The sequence below is a fragment of the Seriola aureovittata genome, chromosome 6, assembly GCF_021018895.1.
Source record: "Seriola aureovittata isolate HTS-2021-v1 ecotype China chromosome 6, ASM2101889v1, whole genome shotgun sequence".
Taxonomy (NCBI): Eukaryota; Metazoa; Chordata; class Actinopteri; order Carangiformes; family Carangidae; genus Seriola; species Seriola aureovittata.
In genome coordinates this window covers 12,954,649-12,973,403 of record NC_079369.1, presented here as the reverse complement: position 1 = coordinate 12,973,403, position 18,755 = coordinate 12,954,649, and the positions used below count along the sequence as shown (strand labels likewise).

The 18,755-nt window shown below is 41.4% G+C and overlaps 1 protein-coding gene across 1 annotated transcript; it reads left to right on the top strand.

The window, feature by feature from the left end:
* Positions 1 to 7: 7 nt before the first annotated feature.
* On the top strand, positions 8 to 12,473 carry LOC130170624 (mitochondrial import inner membrane translocase subunit TIM44-like). Its single transcript, XM_056378109.1, has 13 exons — positions 8 to 183; positions 689 to 793; positions 1,100 to 1,303; positions 1,419 to 1,499; positions 1,629 to 1,778; positions 2,073 to 2,209; positions 6,599 to 6,684; positions 8,046 to 8,138; positions 8,469 to 8,593; positions 8,852 to 8,902; positions 9,107 to 9,196; positions 9,541 to 9,651; positions 10,425 to 12,473. The coding sequence occupies exons 1-13, from the start codon at positions 25 to 27 to the stop codon at positions 10,542 to 10,544; spliced, it is 1,512 nt and encodes a 503-aa protein (XP_056234084.1). The 5' UTR covers positions 8 to 24; the 3' UTR covers positions 10,545 to 12,473.
* The last annotated feature ends 6,282 nt before the right edge of the window (positions 12,474 to 18,755 follow it).

Genomic DNA, 18,755 nt, shown 5'->3' with positions numbered 1-18,755 from the left:
TGCATAACATGCGAACGTAGTGAAATGGTGCCATGTGGAGGGAAATCGCACCGGGGAGATTATGCTTTAGTGGTGTCACATGACTCTGAAGACCCTCCCCTCGTGGACATGGAAGGTCACCACCGGAAGAAGGTCAGAGGCACTACATTCAAGATGGCGACCCCCTTGTGTCAGTGTTATCAGGTGAGTGCTTGGAACATTTTGTGTTGAATATCAACATTTAAAACACGACTAAATAATAAAGGGGAACTTAATCGGTAGTTTCGAAGTGTCATTTTTTATTACTGACAGTTAAATGTTACGAGTTTTGCTAGGCAGGCTACTAACGTGGCGTTAGCTAGCTGAGTTAGCTTTGAATGTTAAGATACCCAACCGGTGTTTGGACTCTGGCTCAGGACAACGACGGGAAACGTAACTTGCTAGTAAAAGTTCAACTTTGGTAGCTCACGTATTCACTCTCAGCTATGTCTTCTAAAGAGCCCGGTTTTTATGTTTCATACCTACAAACCTGCTTCTTCACAAGTGATACTATCATATTTTGATGCCGATATTTGATCGAAAATTATAAAAGTTCGTCGCATAAGTCATTTATCAGTGTGATGCACAGTTCAGGAGTTTGTCCTTGACCTGATTGTCACTACATGACCAGTCCACTGAAGTTTGAGGCTGTTTTTGCACCTGTCTCCAGATATGTGTGAGAAGAGGCTTGGTGGCATTCCCTTCCTCTTACCTGCTACATCACAACAGACCCAATGTCTTCAGGATACGTGGGTTCCTCACAAGCTCCTCACAGGTACAAACACCTGACGTAACCTATGGATTTTAGAGTAATAGATATGCAGCATAGACAATTCAGTTGATGTTTTTAGACCTGAAGAAGACAACATAAGCTCTTGTAATAAAGTCTACTATGCTGCATATTTGTCATTCAAAGGTGCTCCCATTCTTTGCATGTTATTACACTTGGTTTCTACATTTACTTCTACTCGTCCCAGAGCACATAAGCAACACTAAGGACATAAATCCAAGTTTAATTTAACTGCTCCAAACATGCTTTGAGAAATTGCCCTTAATGTGGTTTCTGCTTCATATCACCCAGGTGCTTCGGCCACCGCCTCTGCAAGTAAGGTATTTGTCAGGGGAGAGAGGTCGTGGCAGAAAAGGGTTCTTGGGGGAGTTTCTGGACAACCTGAAACAGGAGCTTAACAAAAACAAGGAAATGAAAGAAAGCATCCAGAAGTTCCGAGAAGAGGCCAAAAAACTGGAGGAGTCAGACGCTTTGAAACAAGCTCGAAGGAAATATGTTAGTATATGGCTACACTACAGACAAAGTTTTATTTGTGTTCTTCTGAAAAACTAGTGTTAGGTCTGCATTTGCATTTTTTTGCCAATGCTCCTCTCCCCTGTCTCTCTCCTAGAAAAATATAGAGTCTGAAACTGTGAAGACCTCTGAGGTTCTCAGGAAGAAGCTGGGAACCATCTCTGAGACAGTTAAAGAGGTAAAAGTGACATGTACCTCAATCAGATGCAGTCTTTCTTTTTCATTGTCATATGATAGATGCTGTTCAACTTGATACTTGACACATCCCCCCTTACAAGGTGTGTGTGTGTCTGTGTTTGTTTTACAGGGGATAGACGAGGTCACTCGAACAGAAATTGGGAAGAAAATCAAAGAGGGAATGGAGGAAGCGGCCAAAACAGCTAAGACTTCTGCAGAGTCTGTCTCTAAGAGTGGAGAGATGTTGGGGAAGACTGGTGCGTTCAGAGCAATATCTCAGGTATGGAGTCACTTTACTCTCTGTGGTGCGGATACAGAATATTTTACTGTTAACAGAACTTAAACTTGATTAATTGGTTTCTATGTCTGCTATATAAAGTAAAGATACATACGCATGAAAACATAATCCTCAGCCCTTTAATGTAAGACTGTGTTAACAAGGGTATCATTGTAAGAATGTAGTTAAATATTAAGTAAGTAATCCACTATTAAGAATAAGTTACAATAATGACAAACGAGTGTCCTGAAAATAATAAACCTGAATATTGTTTTCTTGTCTGTTACCTAATTTCAGGGCATGGAGAGTGTGAAGAAAGAGATTGATGACCTGGGTCACACTGGCCCTTATCGGCCTCCTGCCAGACTCAGGAAGAGGAGTGAGTTCTCCTCCAAGGGGGGAGGCGATGACAGCAAGGTCTTCGAGGCCAATGAGTACGTGAGTGCCCACTGCTTTGCCCTGTTAGTGAGAGGCGAACACTTCTTAGCTTCAGAGATAGCTAATAGCACACATATGGCCTCACACTGTCTAATCAGTCACTCCACACTCACATCTCGTCAGGTAACAAGAGACAGAAGTAACCATTTTGAGATTTTTGATACAGTATTTCTGAACCAGCAAATTCAAACTACTATTAGGAATCGCAGCTTGCAGAGATAAGAAATTGTGGTCTAATGTTTTTTGCCAGAAGCTGGTGAGTGGTTGTTCTGTGATTTAGGATAGCATCGATCGATACTTTTTAAGAAGTCAATCGAATAAGTCGGATGAAGTCCAGCGACAGGTAGAAAACCACAGTTCGAAGGATATCAATAACACAGCTACAGAGGGGGAAGATGAGAGTACAAGAGGGGATGCAGCTGAGACTGAGGTGAATAGGCCAGTCAAGGAGAGAAATATGGAGCAGAAAACTAGAGTAAAATGGCCGAGGGCAAATAGCAAGAAAGAATGGGAGTCAGTCAATAGAGATTTGTCAGCAATTTTAAGCAGACTAAGAGGAAATGCAAGCGATAGACTAGAGAAGATGGGGGATATAATTTACTCCTATGGTGCAGAAAGATTTGGGGTGCAAGACAGAAAGAGGGTTGAAAGAGCACAGTTAGTTAAGTCTAGACGGCAAAGGGAAATGGAGAAATTAGTTAAGGAAAGAAGACAATTAAGAAAGCAGTGGAAAAGGGCAACAGAGGAAGAGAGGGGGGGAATTAATGTGTTGCAAGAAGATTTGAGAGGCAGACTAGCAGTACTTAGAAGGGCTGAATATCTTAGGAAAAAGAGAAAGAATAAAGAGTATGTAAGGACAGCGTTTTACAGGGACCCTTTCAAGTTTGCTAAAGGATTGTTTAACCAGGAAAAGGGAGGGCAGCTTAAGGCAACAAAGTTAGAAGTAGAAAAATATCTAAGAAACACATATTCAGATTTTGAGCAGAATAGAGTAATAGGCCTTCCACCTGACATGCCGCCAGTAGGAAAGATAGATCATGAGATGGATGTTAGACCACCCAGGTGGAAGGAGGTTGAGGAGGTAGTCAGGAGTGCAAAGGCTTCTTCGGCCCCAGGGCCAAATGGAGTCCCCTACCGGGTTTATAAAAGCGCACCTGATATCCTAAAGTTTTTGTGGAGGCAATTAAGAATAGTTTGGGAGAAACAGGTTATTCCCAGAGCATGGCGTAGGGCAGGAGGTGTTTTTATCCCAAAGGAGAAGGAATCCTCAGACCTGAGTCAGTTTCGAATGATCTCTCTCCTAAATGTAGAGGGGAAGATCTTCTTTAGCGTAGTCGCACGGAGATTAACTAGTTATTTAGAAAGGAACAGCTTAATTGATACTGCAGTACAGAAGGCAGGAATACCAGGGTTCGCAGGATGTTTAGAGCACACTAACATGATTTGGCAGCAGATTCAGGCAGCCAAGACAGAGAAAAGAGACTTGAATGTCATATTTTTGGATTTAGCAAATGCGTTTGGTTCAGTGCCACATAGCCTTATTTGGGAGGCATTTGATTATTTTAAAGTGCCTGGAGTAGTGGTTAATTTAGTAAAATTGTATTTCCAAGATATTAGGCTGTGCTTAAGCACAGCAGGCTTCACAACAGGATGGCAGAGGCTAGAAATAGGCATTATGGCAGGGTGCACGATTTCTCCATTGGCATTCACAATGGCGATGGAGGTAATCATTAGAGCTTCTAAGTGGGTTGTAGGTGGAGAGAGGCGGCAGGATGGGATGCGCCTTACACCAATTAGGGCCTACATGGATGACATGACGTTGATAACTACAACGGTGCCATGTATGAAAAGAATACTTGAGAGACTTAATAAAAACTTAAAGTGGGCCAGTATGAAAATCAAGCCTAGTAAGTCTAGAAGTATCTCAATAAGCAGAGGGAAGTTAAGTGATAGGAAGTTTGTAATAGATGAAGAGGAAATTCCAATAATTAGGGAAAAATCAGTAAAGAGTCGAGGTAGGTGGTACAAGGCAGACTTGAATGATGGAGAACAGGTAGTGCAGTTTCGGAAGGATGTTGCTGAGGGACTGGATAGAATAGATAAATCAGGGCTTCCAGGAAAGTTGAAACTGTGGTGTCTGCAGTTTGGGTTATTTCCCAGGCTGATGTGGCCACTGTCTGTATATGAGATTCCAATATCCACTGCAGAAAAAATGGAAAAATTAGTTAGCTTTTACATTAGGAAGTGGCTAGGTGTTCCTAGATGTTTAAGCACAGTGGCACTGTATGGGAAAGACATACTTCAGCTCCCAGTAACTAGTCTAGTGGAGGAGTTTAAATGTACCAAGGTTAGGACAGAGCTCCTGTTATCTGGGAGCAAAGATGCGGTAGTTAGTAAGGTGGTTCCAAACCCAATCAAGGGGAGAAAGTGGAATCCAAGAATCGCAGTGCAGGAGGCAGAAGCAACGCTTAGGCATACAGAGATTGTGGGTAATGTCCAAATAGGCCGGGGAGGCTTGGGGCTTGGCCCAAGCAAACCGGTGTGGAGTAGAGCAGGTCCCAAGGAGAAGAGAAAGCTAGTCGTGGAGCAGGTTTGTAGACAGGAGGAATTATTAAGGGGTGCTAAGGCAGTGGCCCAGGCTAAGCAGGGACAGTGGGTGAATTAGGAAGGTGTAGACAAGAAAAAGCTTAGCTGGAAAGAACTCTGGAGTATGGAGGAAAGTAGTATTAGATTCTTGATAGGGGCAACTTATGATGTACTGCCAACTCCCCAGAACCTAAAACTCTGGGTAAATGGAGACCCACTATGTTCATTGTGTTCAGGTACTGCAACTTTAAAGCACATTCTGTCAGGGTGTAAGGTTAGTCTGTCGCAAGGCAGGTATACGTGGCGACATAACCAGGTTCTAAAAAGCTTAGCTGCAGGAATTGAAGAGTTACGGAGGCAGGCAAATTTAGGAGGACCTAAAACAAAGAAAGTTGCAATCAAGTTTGTTCAAGAGGGAGAGAAAGTTGATAAGACAACAAGAAGGCAAGGCAGCTTAGAAGGTGCTTGTGATTGGGAAATGCAGGTAGATTTAGGAGGAAAGCTTGTTGTTCCCCAGGAAATAGCCATTACAAAGCTAAGGCCTGATATAGTCTTGTGGTCTAGGAGTAGAATGAAAGTATATTTCATAGAGCTGACTGTTCCGTGGGAGGCCTTAGTTGAAGAAGCATATGAAAGGAAAAAGCTCAGGTATGCAGAGTTAGGGGCAGAAGCAGAGCAGCGAGGATGGAAAGTTAGGATTTGTCCAGTGGAAGTAGGATGTAGAGGATTTGTAGCAAGGTCTGTTGTCTCTTTGGTAAGGGAGTTAGGAGCAAGTGGACAGAGTGTGTGGAAAATTGTAAAGGACATGTCAGATGAGGCAGCAAGATCCAGTCAGTGGATTTGGATGAGAAGGAGTAATGGTAGCTGGGGGCCCAGCAGGGGGAGCACTTAGGATAGACAGACTCTTAGGAGAAGCAAGGAAGAAATCCAGGAAGAGGAAGTGTTTTTAAGTGGGGGTGTGGCCTGTGTGAGCCTCTTTGAGACCATGCGGTTAGTCCAGGTGAGGTGGCCTGTATTGTTTGCTTGTATTGAATTGGTTTGTAGTGTGTCTTTGGCTGTTTAGGTGAGTTTGATTGTTTGTTTGTTTGATGTCTTGGAGAGTGGGGGAGTAGGGGCGGGTAGAGCACAGCCTAACCTGGCGGGGGAGAGTTTAGCTCAAAAGGCATCTCTCCTTGACTCTACCTCCCTCATTCAAAATGGCCGCCACTTTCTCCAACTGTTTAGGGGAGTTTGTTTGCTGAATCTGCTTAATCTGCTAGTGTGTTTTGTCAGAGTTGATGATGGTGTTGTTTGTGGTAGCATAGGCAAGATAAAGAAAATAGTCGTGGTGTGAGGAGCAGTGATGGCTGGCATTAGGGGAGTGACTCTGGGACGCCAGTGATCACTGTCTAGCCTCCTGGAGGTGTCGTGGGACCAACTAGACGAAACACTGGTGAAAGGAGGTTCCCACCTGATGACCCCAAAGACATGTTAGTTATCACTCCTCATTAGTCTGTATAGCTAAATTAATAGTTATCATAGGACATGTTAAGCTTAGGGAGCTATTCACTGAGTCTGGTCCATTTTCTGTAGCACAAGCTTCTTGTGTTTATCTTAAATTAAATAGGAGTAGATTTTGTCGGAGCAGAACCTTGTTACTATTCCCAGAATTTCCTTTACATTTAGTTTATTGTTCTTGATGTAATATGTTTTCCTTTCTGTGTTGAAATATGATGGTCAGCATGAATGCAGCATGTCATCAGTGACATCCATGTTCCTTGGCCTGCTGTTCAAAACTTTTTACTTTGTGTGTTCTTCAGGGAAGCTATGGGTGTGGTGCTCCATAAGGACTCAAAATGGTACCAGCAGTGGAAGGACTTCAAAGACAACAATGTGGTGTTCAATAGTAAGGAATTACTCATCTCTGTATCTTTCTGTCTGTCTCTGCAACCATGGCTGCTTACTTACAGAAAGCTTTTAATGAGTATACCAGCATTTTCCATTGCTGATATGCCTAAAGTAGCATAAAGCCAAAGACTTAACTTATGGAAATTTTCATGGGAAAAGAGTCACAAATTGAATGGGGGACCCCTCTATTTAACTGCAGAGTGGGGACAAAGTTTAGCTATGCGGCAGGCCTTGTTTAACAGGTTGCAAAAGATTGGGTGAATCCACACCATTCGGCTTTCTCCTGCATGTGATTCTGCTATTGTTGGAGGTTACACAGTTCTGATGAGATAAATTAATCTTGCTGTAAAAGTTGTCGAAGTATTAAAACACATGCATCATATATTTGTATAAAGCTTATGAGGCTCTCCACTATTAATAATTTGCTGAAAGAGGCAATTAATAGAGTGCTCAGTGTGAGAGAGATGGAGAGTGTGTGGAATGAGCACTTTATAATCTTTCATCACAGGTTTGATTTAGATGATATTATGCACATTGGTTAGGGAAACAACATTGATGATTAATAATATTCAGACAGGGAAAAAAAATTGCCTGGGTTACAGTTAGGACATTTGTCAAAGTCAACAGATTTGCAGCTATGTAATTTTCTATTACAAGCATTGCAGTACCAGCACTTTTTACTGTAACTTAAATATTAGGGTCGGAAGGTGAACCAGTGATGATGAAATCTGTGGCAGATGACTTTTTTGGCTGATTTGAAATCAGCAAAATGATTACCCCTTGTCACTTCAACAGAACTGGCAATATGTGGCTTCATTCACTGATTACCTCTGTCTGAACAATATCCTGCACAGCATACACCAGCAGCACCCCGCTGTGGCTTTTTAGTGGCATCACATGGCCTATGTTCTGTTTAAAAGCGCTTTGTTTATTAATGCAAAATTCAGAGAGGCATGGAGTCCAGACACTGCCTCTTGAATCCCAGTGCATCAGCTGTTGTTGCAGGGGTGAAGGTGTCCATTGTGAAAGCTTTGCACCAAAACCCAGCTCTGCTAAATACATGTCCATGTTTTGTGTGTGAGTGGACTGAAGAGATTTGAGTGTGTGTTTATGTTTATTTATCAGGATATGTAGTGGATTACTATGATAATTCATCAGTCACCCAACAGTGATGCACAGCAGCCTTTTGCTGAGCCTCGGTTTTACCCCTTTCATTCCTCACGTTGTCTGGAGGGAATTCATATTTCTGACAAGAAAAATGATGCCTGACCTCTGTATATGAACTTACTATGAATTTTTTAGGATTTGCTGTTTTCTCCCGTCTCTCTCTGACTCCCCTTATTCTTATGCTCACTGCAGGGTTCTTTGAGATGAAGATGAAGTACGATGAGAGCGACAATGCCTTTATCAGAGCATCGCGTGCTGTCACCGACAAGATGACCAACGTCATAGGTGAGAGACCTTTGGTTTGATAACTGATAAAAATGAGACGTCTAATGCAAGGTATTTATGTTTCATGTCTTTATTAAAGGTTTTATGTCATTTATATTTCGCAGTTTATAGATATTTCTGGGTAGTAGTTTGTTTGTTTGTTTGTTTGTTTGTTTTTCATAAAGGTAGGTTTATTTAAAGGAGGAGGAAAATATTGACAGTTGAAGTCATTTGAGTCAGCTGATCACAAAATGTTTGCTTTAAAAAATACAGGTAATAGCTACAATAAAGTGTAAAAAATCTTTAACCTTTAAACTATGTGTCTCTTTCCACATGGGCATGTGCGTTTAGGTGGACTGTTTTCTAAGACAGAGATGTCTGAGGTGCTGACAGAGATTTTGAAGGCGGATCCTTCCTTTGACAAAGATTCCTTCCTCAAGCAGTGTGAACGAGACATCATCCCTAACATACTGGAGGTATGTTGGACTGTAAACAATGCTGATACCAGCTTCTTAAGAGTCAAGCCAGAGGCTGGATCAAGAAATGTTTTATTTTGGTCAACACTGAATTTCAGTGGATGCAGTTACATACTTTTACATATTTACCCAAATTAACTACATATAAAGCAGGTTGACCTACAGTTCTGTAAGTGATTAGTTCTTGATCCTTCCAAATGTATTTCGGAAGTTTTCATCTTATTTTTTCAAGGCTGGGTTTGTTCTGTCTCCATGCAGGCGATGATCAGAGGGGAGCTGGAGGTACTGAAGGACTGGTGTTATGAAGCGGTACGACCTTTCACACACTTGAAGTGTTGAAACACAGATGCCATATGCTTCTTTCAGTATTAACGTGTGCAGGCAGTAAGCCAAGTGCCCACATAGCAATGTGCAGTTAACAGTCATGCACATGTTGGCTGAAGTTGATTAGGTCTTCATTAAATGTGTAGTCATAATATCTAATCTTCTTTTTCACCTTTACTGGGTGTGTAGACATACAGTCAGCTGGCACACCCAATTCAGCAAGCTAAGGCCATGGGACTTCAGTTCCACTCTAAGATCCTGGACATTGACAATATTGATGTAAGTAACACCAGACTACACTATACAAGATTTATAATAAAGTTGCGAGTATTAGCACTCAAATTTGCAAATATGCAGAATCAAAGTATAGGCTGACAACCAAGTCAGGCAAATATCAGTGTTGTCAAACATCTTGAAAAGTTACAAGCAAGTTTCTTCGTTACTTTTTAACTTTCTGTATTTTGTGTTTGGCTGATACTATTCTCAGGCTGTATGTAAATCTTTGCATCAATTTCTGTATTTTTGAATATTCATGACTCCACTATAAACCTTTTTTATATTTGAATGAATGTAAAAATCTTTTTTGTTGGTTCAGTAAATTGTATGTGTATCTTCTTCTCTAGTTGGCCATGGGGAAGATGATGGACCAGGGTCCAGTATTGATTATCACCTTCCAGGCTCAGTTAGTCATGGTGATCCGAAACACCAAAGGAGAAGTTGTAGAGGGAGACCCTGTAAGTAACACATATTTGAACAAAAACAAAAATACCACTAAGAAAACAGTCTTTGAATTTTTTAGATCTGCCATATGATAACAGTAAAAACAACATCTTAAAATGCAGCAAATCCAAATTATTTGGCATTTTGCTGTGTAATGCTATAGAAGAATACAAAACCATAGGTGGCATTTGGTCATGATCACAAATTAGTTCTTACAAATGAAGCACCAGGAGAATGCTATGAGACAATGGAGCCACCTTTTACTATTTGGGCATTCATTTTATTTATTTAGACCCAGGACCCAGACTACAGCTTTATAGGCTGTAAAGCAGCCATGTTGTCCACTCAGGGCTCCTCAGGGACACCTGTAATTGGTAAAAAGGTGTCCACTCTGTACCATACAGTTGGCTCCTGCCCAGTGTTCAGATTAATATACTCCTGCCAGAGGATTAATAGTGGATACACTGGTCTTCTGAGTTTTGTAAGCTGAACCCTGAAGCCTGGGCATTAGATAATACACTCTGCTCTTATGGACTTCATACCCAGCTTCCCTTTGCTTGCCATTTGTTTTGTCACAGACTTTAAAATCCTTTTCTTCTTTCAAACTTTATTGGTTTTAGATACATATGGGACATCTGGGTATTGACTCGGCTAACTCTAAAATAAATGTTTATATTTGGTTTGTCTAAAAAACCTTTAATAATATAAAATTGTTAGTTTTTTTACAATGATTAAAACAAACTGAACACTTACAAATAAATGCACCCATCCGTTTTTCTTTCTCCAGGAAAAAGTGCTCAGGATGATGTATGTGTGGGCTCTGTGTCGAGACCAGGAGGAGCTCAACCCATATGCTGCCTGGAGACTACTTGACATCTCTGCATCTAGCACTGAACAGATCCTCTAAGACTCTTTGATGAGCACAAAACACACTCACCTAGGGAGAGAACATACTGTACCTGAACATGCCCTGGAGCTGGATGGGAAGAAAGGGAAGGGCTGGGGCTGGGGGAGAGGAAGGCATGTGGAGATGAGGGACAGACAAGTGGGGCAAGGGCTCACTTCACAACAGAAACATTGTGGGGGAAGTGCTGCTTAACACTTGCTTCTTCACTGTCTCTTTTTTTTTTTTTTTTTACTGCCCTGGCTTTGGGTTCAGTTTTCTTCGAATGCTTGACACTATTCCTCTGGCTCACACTAGGGGGCGGTAGCCTATCAACAACTGTCATCAACTGTACTTTCTGCAATGCCTTCATCGCAGTCCATTTATTGAATCTGTATGGTGCAGGACAGCTGTTGTTGGATAAATTAAGTTATTTAACTTAGGTTCAGCTCTTTTATTATAAGTATGAGAGAAGAAATTGTGAAAATGAAGGGAGTAAATTTCTACCTGAGCCCCTCAACTGCAGTCTGGTCTTGAAAATCTCAAACATCTATACCACCTTCCTCTGTTTAATCTGTACCTTGTACTCTATCTTCCTCTCTAAGGCGTTGTCATCTCGGTGGTGGTGGTTGGTGGTGCTGCAGCCAATCAGTGCTCTCCTCGACCCTTTTTGTATGATAATTGTCCAATATAATTGTTTAACTGTGATAAAGTCTATATTTATTATGAAAAGTAAAGATGACCCCTGTTTTTCACACCAGCAGATATTTTTGAAAATAAATTCCTATCAAAATATTTTTGCCTCTACCCAGCAAATGGTTAAGCTTGCTTCAGATCTGGAGGATATCATGGGATTCCTTCTAGGGCAATTCTTAATTATTTTTTTAAATTAAGTCCCAGAGTGTGATTTCCGTTTGCTATAATATTTCCTTTGGGGAAAAGGCTACTTTTGAGTGAATTTTTATAGTAAAATTCCAGAGCACTTTGAATGAAGTTTAACTGCCCATGTAAGGTAAACCTGATTGCAGTCAGGTACACACCAAATCACTGAGCCTGAACATGTTCATTTATATGGCTGTCCTGGTCGAGGGGATGCACAGTAACAAAAAGATCAGATTTTTCTGATGTTACCGAGACCGAAATGGACTCATTAGATTTAATGTTATCTCTGTGTACTTTCAAGTTTTGGGCTCATCAGTATCAATAATCAAATCAAATCAAGTTTACTGATATAGCACGTTTAAAACGACCGGAGTTGACCAGAGTGCTGCACACATTTTGGTTAAAGACACAACCATAGCACAGCGAGGGAAATGACATCAGTCTTAAATGCATAAGTAGTAGGAAAGACACAAATAACATCAATAATATGTGGTTATTTTCACTGTTTTCTGGTCCTTTGACCTTCTGTGTTGTGAATGGTCATAAGTCACTACTACATGTGTTCAATGTGCTGTGTCGTTGCACTGCACACCAGAGCCATAAGGCCTACATTCAGCAACCCCGACCTCCTCTCTTGGACATGTGGACAACAATGGGGGTTGCACCGACTGCACCAAATCTTGCCAGTAATCTCTCAGATGTGTCACATTAATCATCACATGTCCAGGATGATGATGCTGGGTAGAGTTTGAAACAGTTTGCATGTCTTCTGCTAGCTATGTGGCAAATATCCATGTATTTCAGTGCAACATATTTACTAGGAATGTGAACAACGACAAGATTTGTAACAGACAACGAGATGTCATTACAAGATTTTTTTTATTTTGTGTTGGAACATTATGGACCTTTTGATTTGTCAAAGAATGTAGTTTACACACAAAGCTGCGTGACATTGAGCCCTTGAGTCCTTCTCTTGTCAAGCCAAAGGAAATCATACAGTTTTCCTTCTCTGGATTTGGCCCATTTCCACTGTAAGATGTCACCAACTTAATTAAAATCTCTGAATTGCAATCAATACACTTATTTTTGTGTAAATGTGAAAATAACTCGATTGGTACATAATGTAACATGTCTGTTTTAGCTAGCCTTTTGCTAACTTCCTGTTACCAATTTAACAAATGTGTTTGGCAAATGTTGCAATGCTAGCGTGGGCTATTGGTTGTAGCTGGAGTGTTTTTTGGTGGCTCTCCTGTGCACAGGCTAACTTTATTCAGTTGTGCTTCTTGTGTGTTTAGTGGCCGCTTCCACTTCGCTTTGTAACACCTTGCTGACTGAGACTGAAGAAATGGGGGGGGGTTGTGGCCGACAAAGCATTTGTTTTGGTTTAGGATACTGAGGGTTTAGTGCGACATTTACTGGCAGTGACGATAGTTTACAGAACCTTCAATGTCCCCAAGGCTGTGTTCATCAAAGAGCAAATTAAATTTATCAGACACAGGGCTAGACCTTCATTCAGGACATGTACTTTACTTTTAATGTGTCTGAGATGCTTTTGGGTAGAGGGTGCAGATGAAAGGGTGTGATCGCACCACAGTAGCTGTTCACCATCTGTGGCAGCAGTCAGACAGCTCAGTACAGATGGTGGGATGCAGAGCATCATGCAGTGTCATGTGAATTTGGACTGGCCTGCTCTTGTACAGAAGGATTGATTGCAGCAGCCTTGGCTGAGAAGGTAGGGGGTGGCATATAAAACAAGCCTGCTTGTTGTGTGTGCTTGCATGTGTACTGTCTGTCTGTCTGTACATGTGGACCAGCAGCTCCACTGTTCCAGTGCTGTCCTAGATGATGGATCCTCTCTGTTGCTGAGCTGTGCTGAGGTTGCAGCTCCCCAATGTTGTGCTCATTGCTCATGACACACCCCTGCAACACACATACGCATCGTTCTCCACACAATTATTCAGAGGAGCCATCACAGAGAATTCACAGCTGGGAGCGGTGGTCAGCTGGATCCTGTCAGACACCTACTGACCGAGAGAAGATTTGACATGCATGTGAGTATACACCACGGTTTTTTACAGTGATTTGATTTTAGACAGATTTACATATCTCCAAAGCAGTGTGATAATGAGTTTGCGGAGTCCTTAAATGTGCTTGCTCAAAGTAATCCATCACACTAAGTATTCAGTCACCTTTAGTTTTTGTTACAGTTTATTATTGCCTGGCACGGCTGTTTCCAGGAGCAGCTGTTGTGAAAACAGTTTCTTGTTGGTGCTAACATGCATGTGGATATGTTGTCAAGAATATCAAAACCTGGACAGTGTAAATAGTCCTAAATAATTAATTTGGTTTAAATGTTGTTGCTTTGATGCGTAAGTAGGTGTTGAGAATGTTAGGACATGAAACTAAAATGTCATTTGACAAAATAAGTCTCTTCAGGTTGATTTTCATTACATAGTGTCATGACCTGCAACTGTAAAGTGAAACCAATGGATGCTTGTAAGGTTGGAAATCATTCTTTAAAGCTATGGATTGGAAAATGGTTTCTACTACTGTTACGTATATGTTAATAGGATATACAAATATTTGTATGGTCCTTTAAAGTACCATCTTCCCAAATAATCCCATAATTTAAACATAACTTTAACCTTAAAACTAATTTTAATGCCTAACCTGCTATATGCAGCTGTAGATATATAGACTCTTCCCTAAAAACGGTTATGGGAGGGTTGAACCTTACAAAAATGCTCCATCTTTGAAAGATTTTCCTGATTTTACTGACTAAGGATTTTTGGCACTCACACAAAAGTGCATACACTCACTGACACACTTGTACACCCAGTGCATAAATGGGATGTACACACGAGTAGTTAACAGTTTGCTCTGACTCACACAAACACAGGGTACAAACGTCACTGTCTGAAGAGCAAAGAAGGTAACAGCCATGCAGCTGGTCCACCGGGGGCTACTCTCTCTACTCTACTCTTTCTACACACACACACACACACACACACACACACACACACACACACACACACACACACAGAAGTGGTGCTAGGTCAAGTCCCAGGGAAGTGGGGCAGAAGTGTCACATAGACTCTCTCACTTGACGGGTGAGTGCTGACATCCCACTCTGGCCTCGGATGCAGGTTGGCAGCTGCAGCAGGACTAACAAGCGGAGTGACAATAGCTGAAGAAGAAAGAACTTCACAAAAAAAAATCACACGTCATGAAGCATGATCAATATGGAAGCAGCTATTAAGAATTTATCAAATATTTTTAGGACTGTTAGATGATGTTAAAATGATTCCCAGACTTACAAATTGTCTCTTCAGCAATATTTTTCTGGACTGTATTTCAGAATTAATTTCAGAAACCAAACGACAATGAACAAACAAACTGAAAAACAAACAATATCAGTGATGAAAGTGATGCCATTAAAGTAACTGACTGTGGTCATCACTTGCCCACCACTTATGGTTAAGACTGTATTATTCCATGGATATTACATTAGCTATTCATGTTTATATCACTAATGGAAATTTTCCAACACACGTCAAGTGTTTCTCGCCTGTCAGCCGTCCTTTTATTTAACATGCACACCATTTCCTTTCTTCCCTGTCATATGTCTAATGCCCCATTAACTGTGCTGTCCTTGAGCTCCCCTGGCACTCAGTGTCCTTAAGGACGATTTAACCAGCATCATTGTTTTCCCAAGTCCTCCTTCCATCTAATTATGTATTTTAATACATTTGCTGTTGGGGCAGAAACTATTCAGGTTAAGCATACTGCATCATTTTTCTGTATCTGCTTATATCAATTACAGGCAGCAAATATAGTGACAGGGAGCAATACCCATTTTACCCCTCTGAGCGACAAAGAAAAAACAATTTTATGCATCAGATGTTTTCAGATGGGCTTAATGCAACATGACATTGTTCTTATTTGATCTAAAGTCCAACACTGGATGCTACAACAGTTTCTCTGATGTGCCCGATGCACAGCAAGTCTTCTGGAAAGAGCTCGAATGAAGGTCGCCAGAGTCTGTGTGTGTGTGTGTGTGTGTGTGTGTGTGTGTGTGTGTGTGTGTGTGTGTGTGTGTGTGTGTGTGTGTGTGTGTGTGTGTGTGTTGCATTGTGTGTGTGTGTGTGTGTGTGTGTATGCATGTATGAGCACTCACTCTGACCCAGATTCACCGGTGCAGTGGGGCACTGTGCCAACATGTCAATTCATGGGCACACAGGAAAGAGCACACACACTCACATTCATACAGGTGGTCAGACAACAGTGTGGGGAAAGGTCAGGAGGGTGTCCTGGTGAGAGAGGGATTATGTGGGACAGTTGTGTGCATCAGAGAGCTGCTGGGGCACAGTGGTTGAACAGAGGACAAGTGGGAGCCGATTTCCTCATGTATAGAGACTGACACTCTAGGGGGTTTTATTATTGTATTTGTGTGTGGGGCACGTGTTATTCCTTGGTTATCGCTGTGTTTCTTTGTCCATCTCTGTGTGTCTGACTGTTCCCAAACCACGTACAACATCACGGTGCCCAGGCAACCTGCTAATCACCAGAGGATTGCAACATAGCTGTATTCTTGTCTGGGCTTGCAACACTTTCACAGTCACATTTCCATCCCTTCTCATTGCAAGCTGTTATCTTCTCCACAGCCTCAAAAAAATATTTGTTAATTGGTAAATGCAGGTAAACTATTTCAGCGATTTTAATTTAAAGAATTAGTTAACCCAAATAAAAATGCTCCAAGCAGCATAAACAAATGAAGGACAAATAAAAACAAAATTATCTGTGTGGCTAATTTGGCTTAACTTAAGTACTTAAGTACCTGCTGAATGTTGTAGTGACCAGGATGTGTCTATTTTTTCCTCAACACAGCAATCTCTTTGATTTTTCTCAAGCATACTATGACAAAAGGTGGAGTAGCTTTTGTACCTTTGGCTGAAGACAGTTCAATAATAGACCTTTAAGGTTTTTGTTTGGGGATATTGCCTCACATTAAAATGACATTTTGCCTATAAAGGTTATCCTGCAGCTCTCACAATATTCAGGATCTAATATAGAGTAGCTTTGTGTCTTCCTATGAAAGTCAGCGGTCAATATATCCTTATCTCATTTTCATATCGCTCCAGTCCCCTAAGATCAGACAGCACAGCAATATCAAACAGAGAAGGGGAGCCAACTTTGGACATGTGTTATGAAGGAATCACTTTACCTTTAATAAAAAATGAGAGGGATGGAGATAGAGAAGTGTGGTCAGTGAGAAAGGGAGAGACAGAAAGGGAGATGAGGTAGCAGGACTGACAGGCAGACAGACAGTACTTGTTTAGCATTGTAAATGAAAGCGGGCGGCAAATTTATGGAAGGTCAGGTGTGCCTGTTCAACAGTAATAGGCAGTGAGAGTGCTCTAACCAGCCGCCTGTCTCACCCAGCCATGCACGTCCAGAGACCAGCAGGACGCGGCGGGCGTGCTGGAACTCCCAGAACCAACATTAAAGCAGAAACGTGGGATGATGGCTGTTACAGTACGGCTTTGTCAGGCACAGCTCTGTGTGTCTGCATGCGTTGGTGCTGATAAATAGTCACTCAAGCTGGATCACGCTCAGCGTAGGCACATACAGGTCAGCCCAGGTCATGAAACAGACTCCTCTTTTTCAGATGTTACTTTCACTTTCCTATTTTTGGACAAGGCTTCTTCCTTTATCCGCCTTTCTCTCTGCCACTGTCGCATCAGTGTTCAGCTTGATAAAAAAATATATGTTTCCAAAGCATTAATCAGATAAATAATCGAATCGGCTGATTCTGCAAATATCTGTAATGTAAAGCCAAGGTGTATTATCATATTCTCTCTTTTTCTCTTGCTCCATTCACATCAATTGAATTGAATTTGCTTTTGGCATGAAACTGGAAAAAATGCATCTTAGCCAGAGTTTATTAAGAGAAACCACTTCTTGCCTCCTGCCTCTGGATATCTTTAAAATTCAAGTAAACTCTAATCAGTAGACTCACTGATCAGCATTGTCTTTATTAACACAATTAACTACATGTGTAGTACACTGAATGCTGTTTTCCGATGCTGATGCCATCCCGCCACAACCACCAGCGTCATGACACCGTCCAGGTTTCCAAAATGGGGATGTATCACCATAATTAAGCATTAACCTCAGTCTTCTTTTTATTGATCAAATATTGAAAGTCATGAAGCTAGCACAGTCAATATCAACACATCTCTGATTCAAAATGATAAATGTATAATATGAATAGGAAAGACAGTACATTCTAGAGTAATGTAAAGGTTCAATGTAGTTTAATTGTTCCTTTCATTTAATCAAATGTTATCCCTGTATTTAGGATAAAATATGAAAACATGGGCACCATGCACACAGTACATATATAATGCCAATTCATCAATATATATATATAGACATATTTGTCAGTGTAAGATACGCCACCACACAAAGACTGCTGCTTCTTTACAGTACATGTTTTCCTTCCTACCTTTTTTTAAAAAAAAAAAGTATATAATTTTTTATGCTTTTCCATCCTTTTGAATCTCATGCATCAGCCAGTCTCCAACAATTTCAATTCCATTATCACCTCTCTCTTTCTACCCCCTCACCCTCTATTTCTAAATCTAATCCCCTGTCCACCCAAGACACCATCAGCGAGTCCAGCCTAATTGCTGGGAGCAGATTCTTTATGAGAATGGCGATTCTGCTGAGAGGAGGGAAAACAATGGAAGCAAATGCTGTTTCTATTGATCAACCAATGTCTCTGTCCACCCCCTCCAGCCGGCTGTGTTTACTGTCCCTGTTCTGGGGTCTGATATGTCATAAGATTTAGTGGCCTAGGTGCCCATATTAGCCTCTGCTGGGAAGAATTTCTGTAGACGAACAGAGGGAAGCATGGCTGTAAATACAGGCCGCTCTCCTAACCAGACGCACACGGCTTCATAAGCTGTCATAAGCATCAAACATGGCCATTAACTTCTGCCCCCACACAGTGCAGACAACACAGAGGGTAGGTTGAAGAAATTCATCACTCTCTTTAGAACATGGAAAATGAGCAGCCTCTTAGGGCAATACCAGAGTATATCACAGGATTCATATTGAAGTGTGTGGTGGAGAGGAGAGGAGAGAAGAGGTATGTTAGAGTTCAACATAATAAAATGACTCATTTTCAGTGAGTGTGCCATGACTCATATGTGTTGTCCCCTGTACCCTCTCTCATGGGCCTAGTGGGCAGACACTATGACACATCGCCTCACCTGCAGTGACAGCTAATCCATAGGACTAAATCAGAACTGGGCTGTGTAGCTGAGGTGGGTTACAGGTTCTGCCCTG

Excerpts from the sequence above, each read along its gene's own strand:
- LOC130170624 (XM_056378109.1), top strand. The coding sequence starts at position 25 with ATGGTGCCATGTGGAGGGAAATCGCACCGGGGAGATTATGCTTTAGTG. Across the intron at positions 184-688 it reads CCTTGTGTCAGTGTTATCAG|ATATGTGTGAGAAGAGGCTT; the intron begins GTGAGTGCTTGG and ends ACCTGTCTCCAG. Across the intron at positions 794-1,099 it reads TCCTCACAAGCTCCTCACAG|GTGCTTCGGCCACCGCCTCT; the intron begins GTACAAACACCT and ends CATATCACCCAG.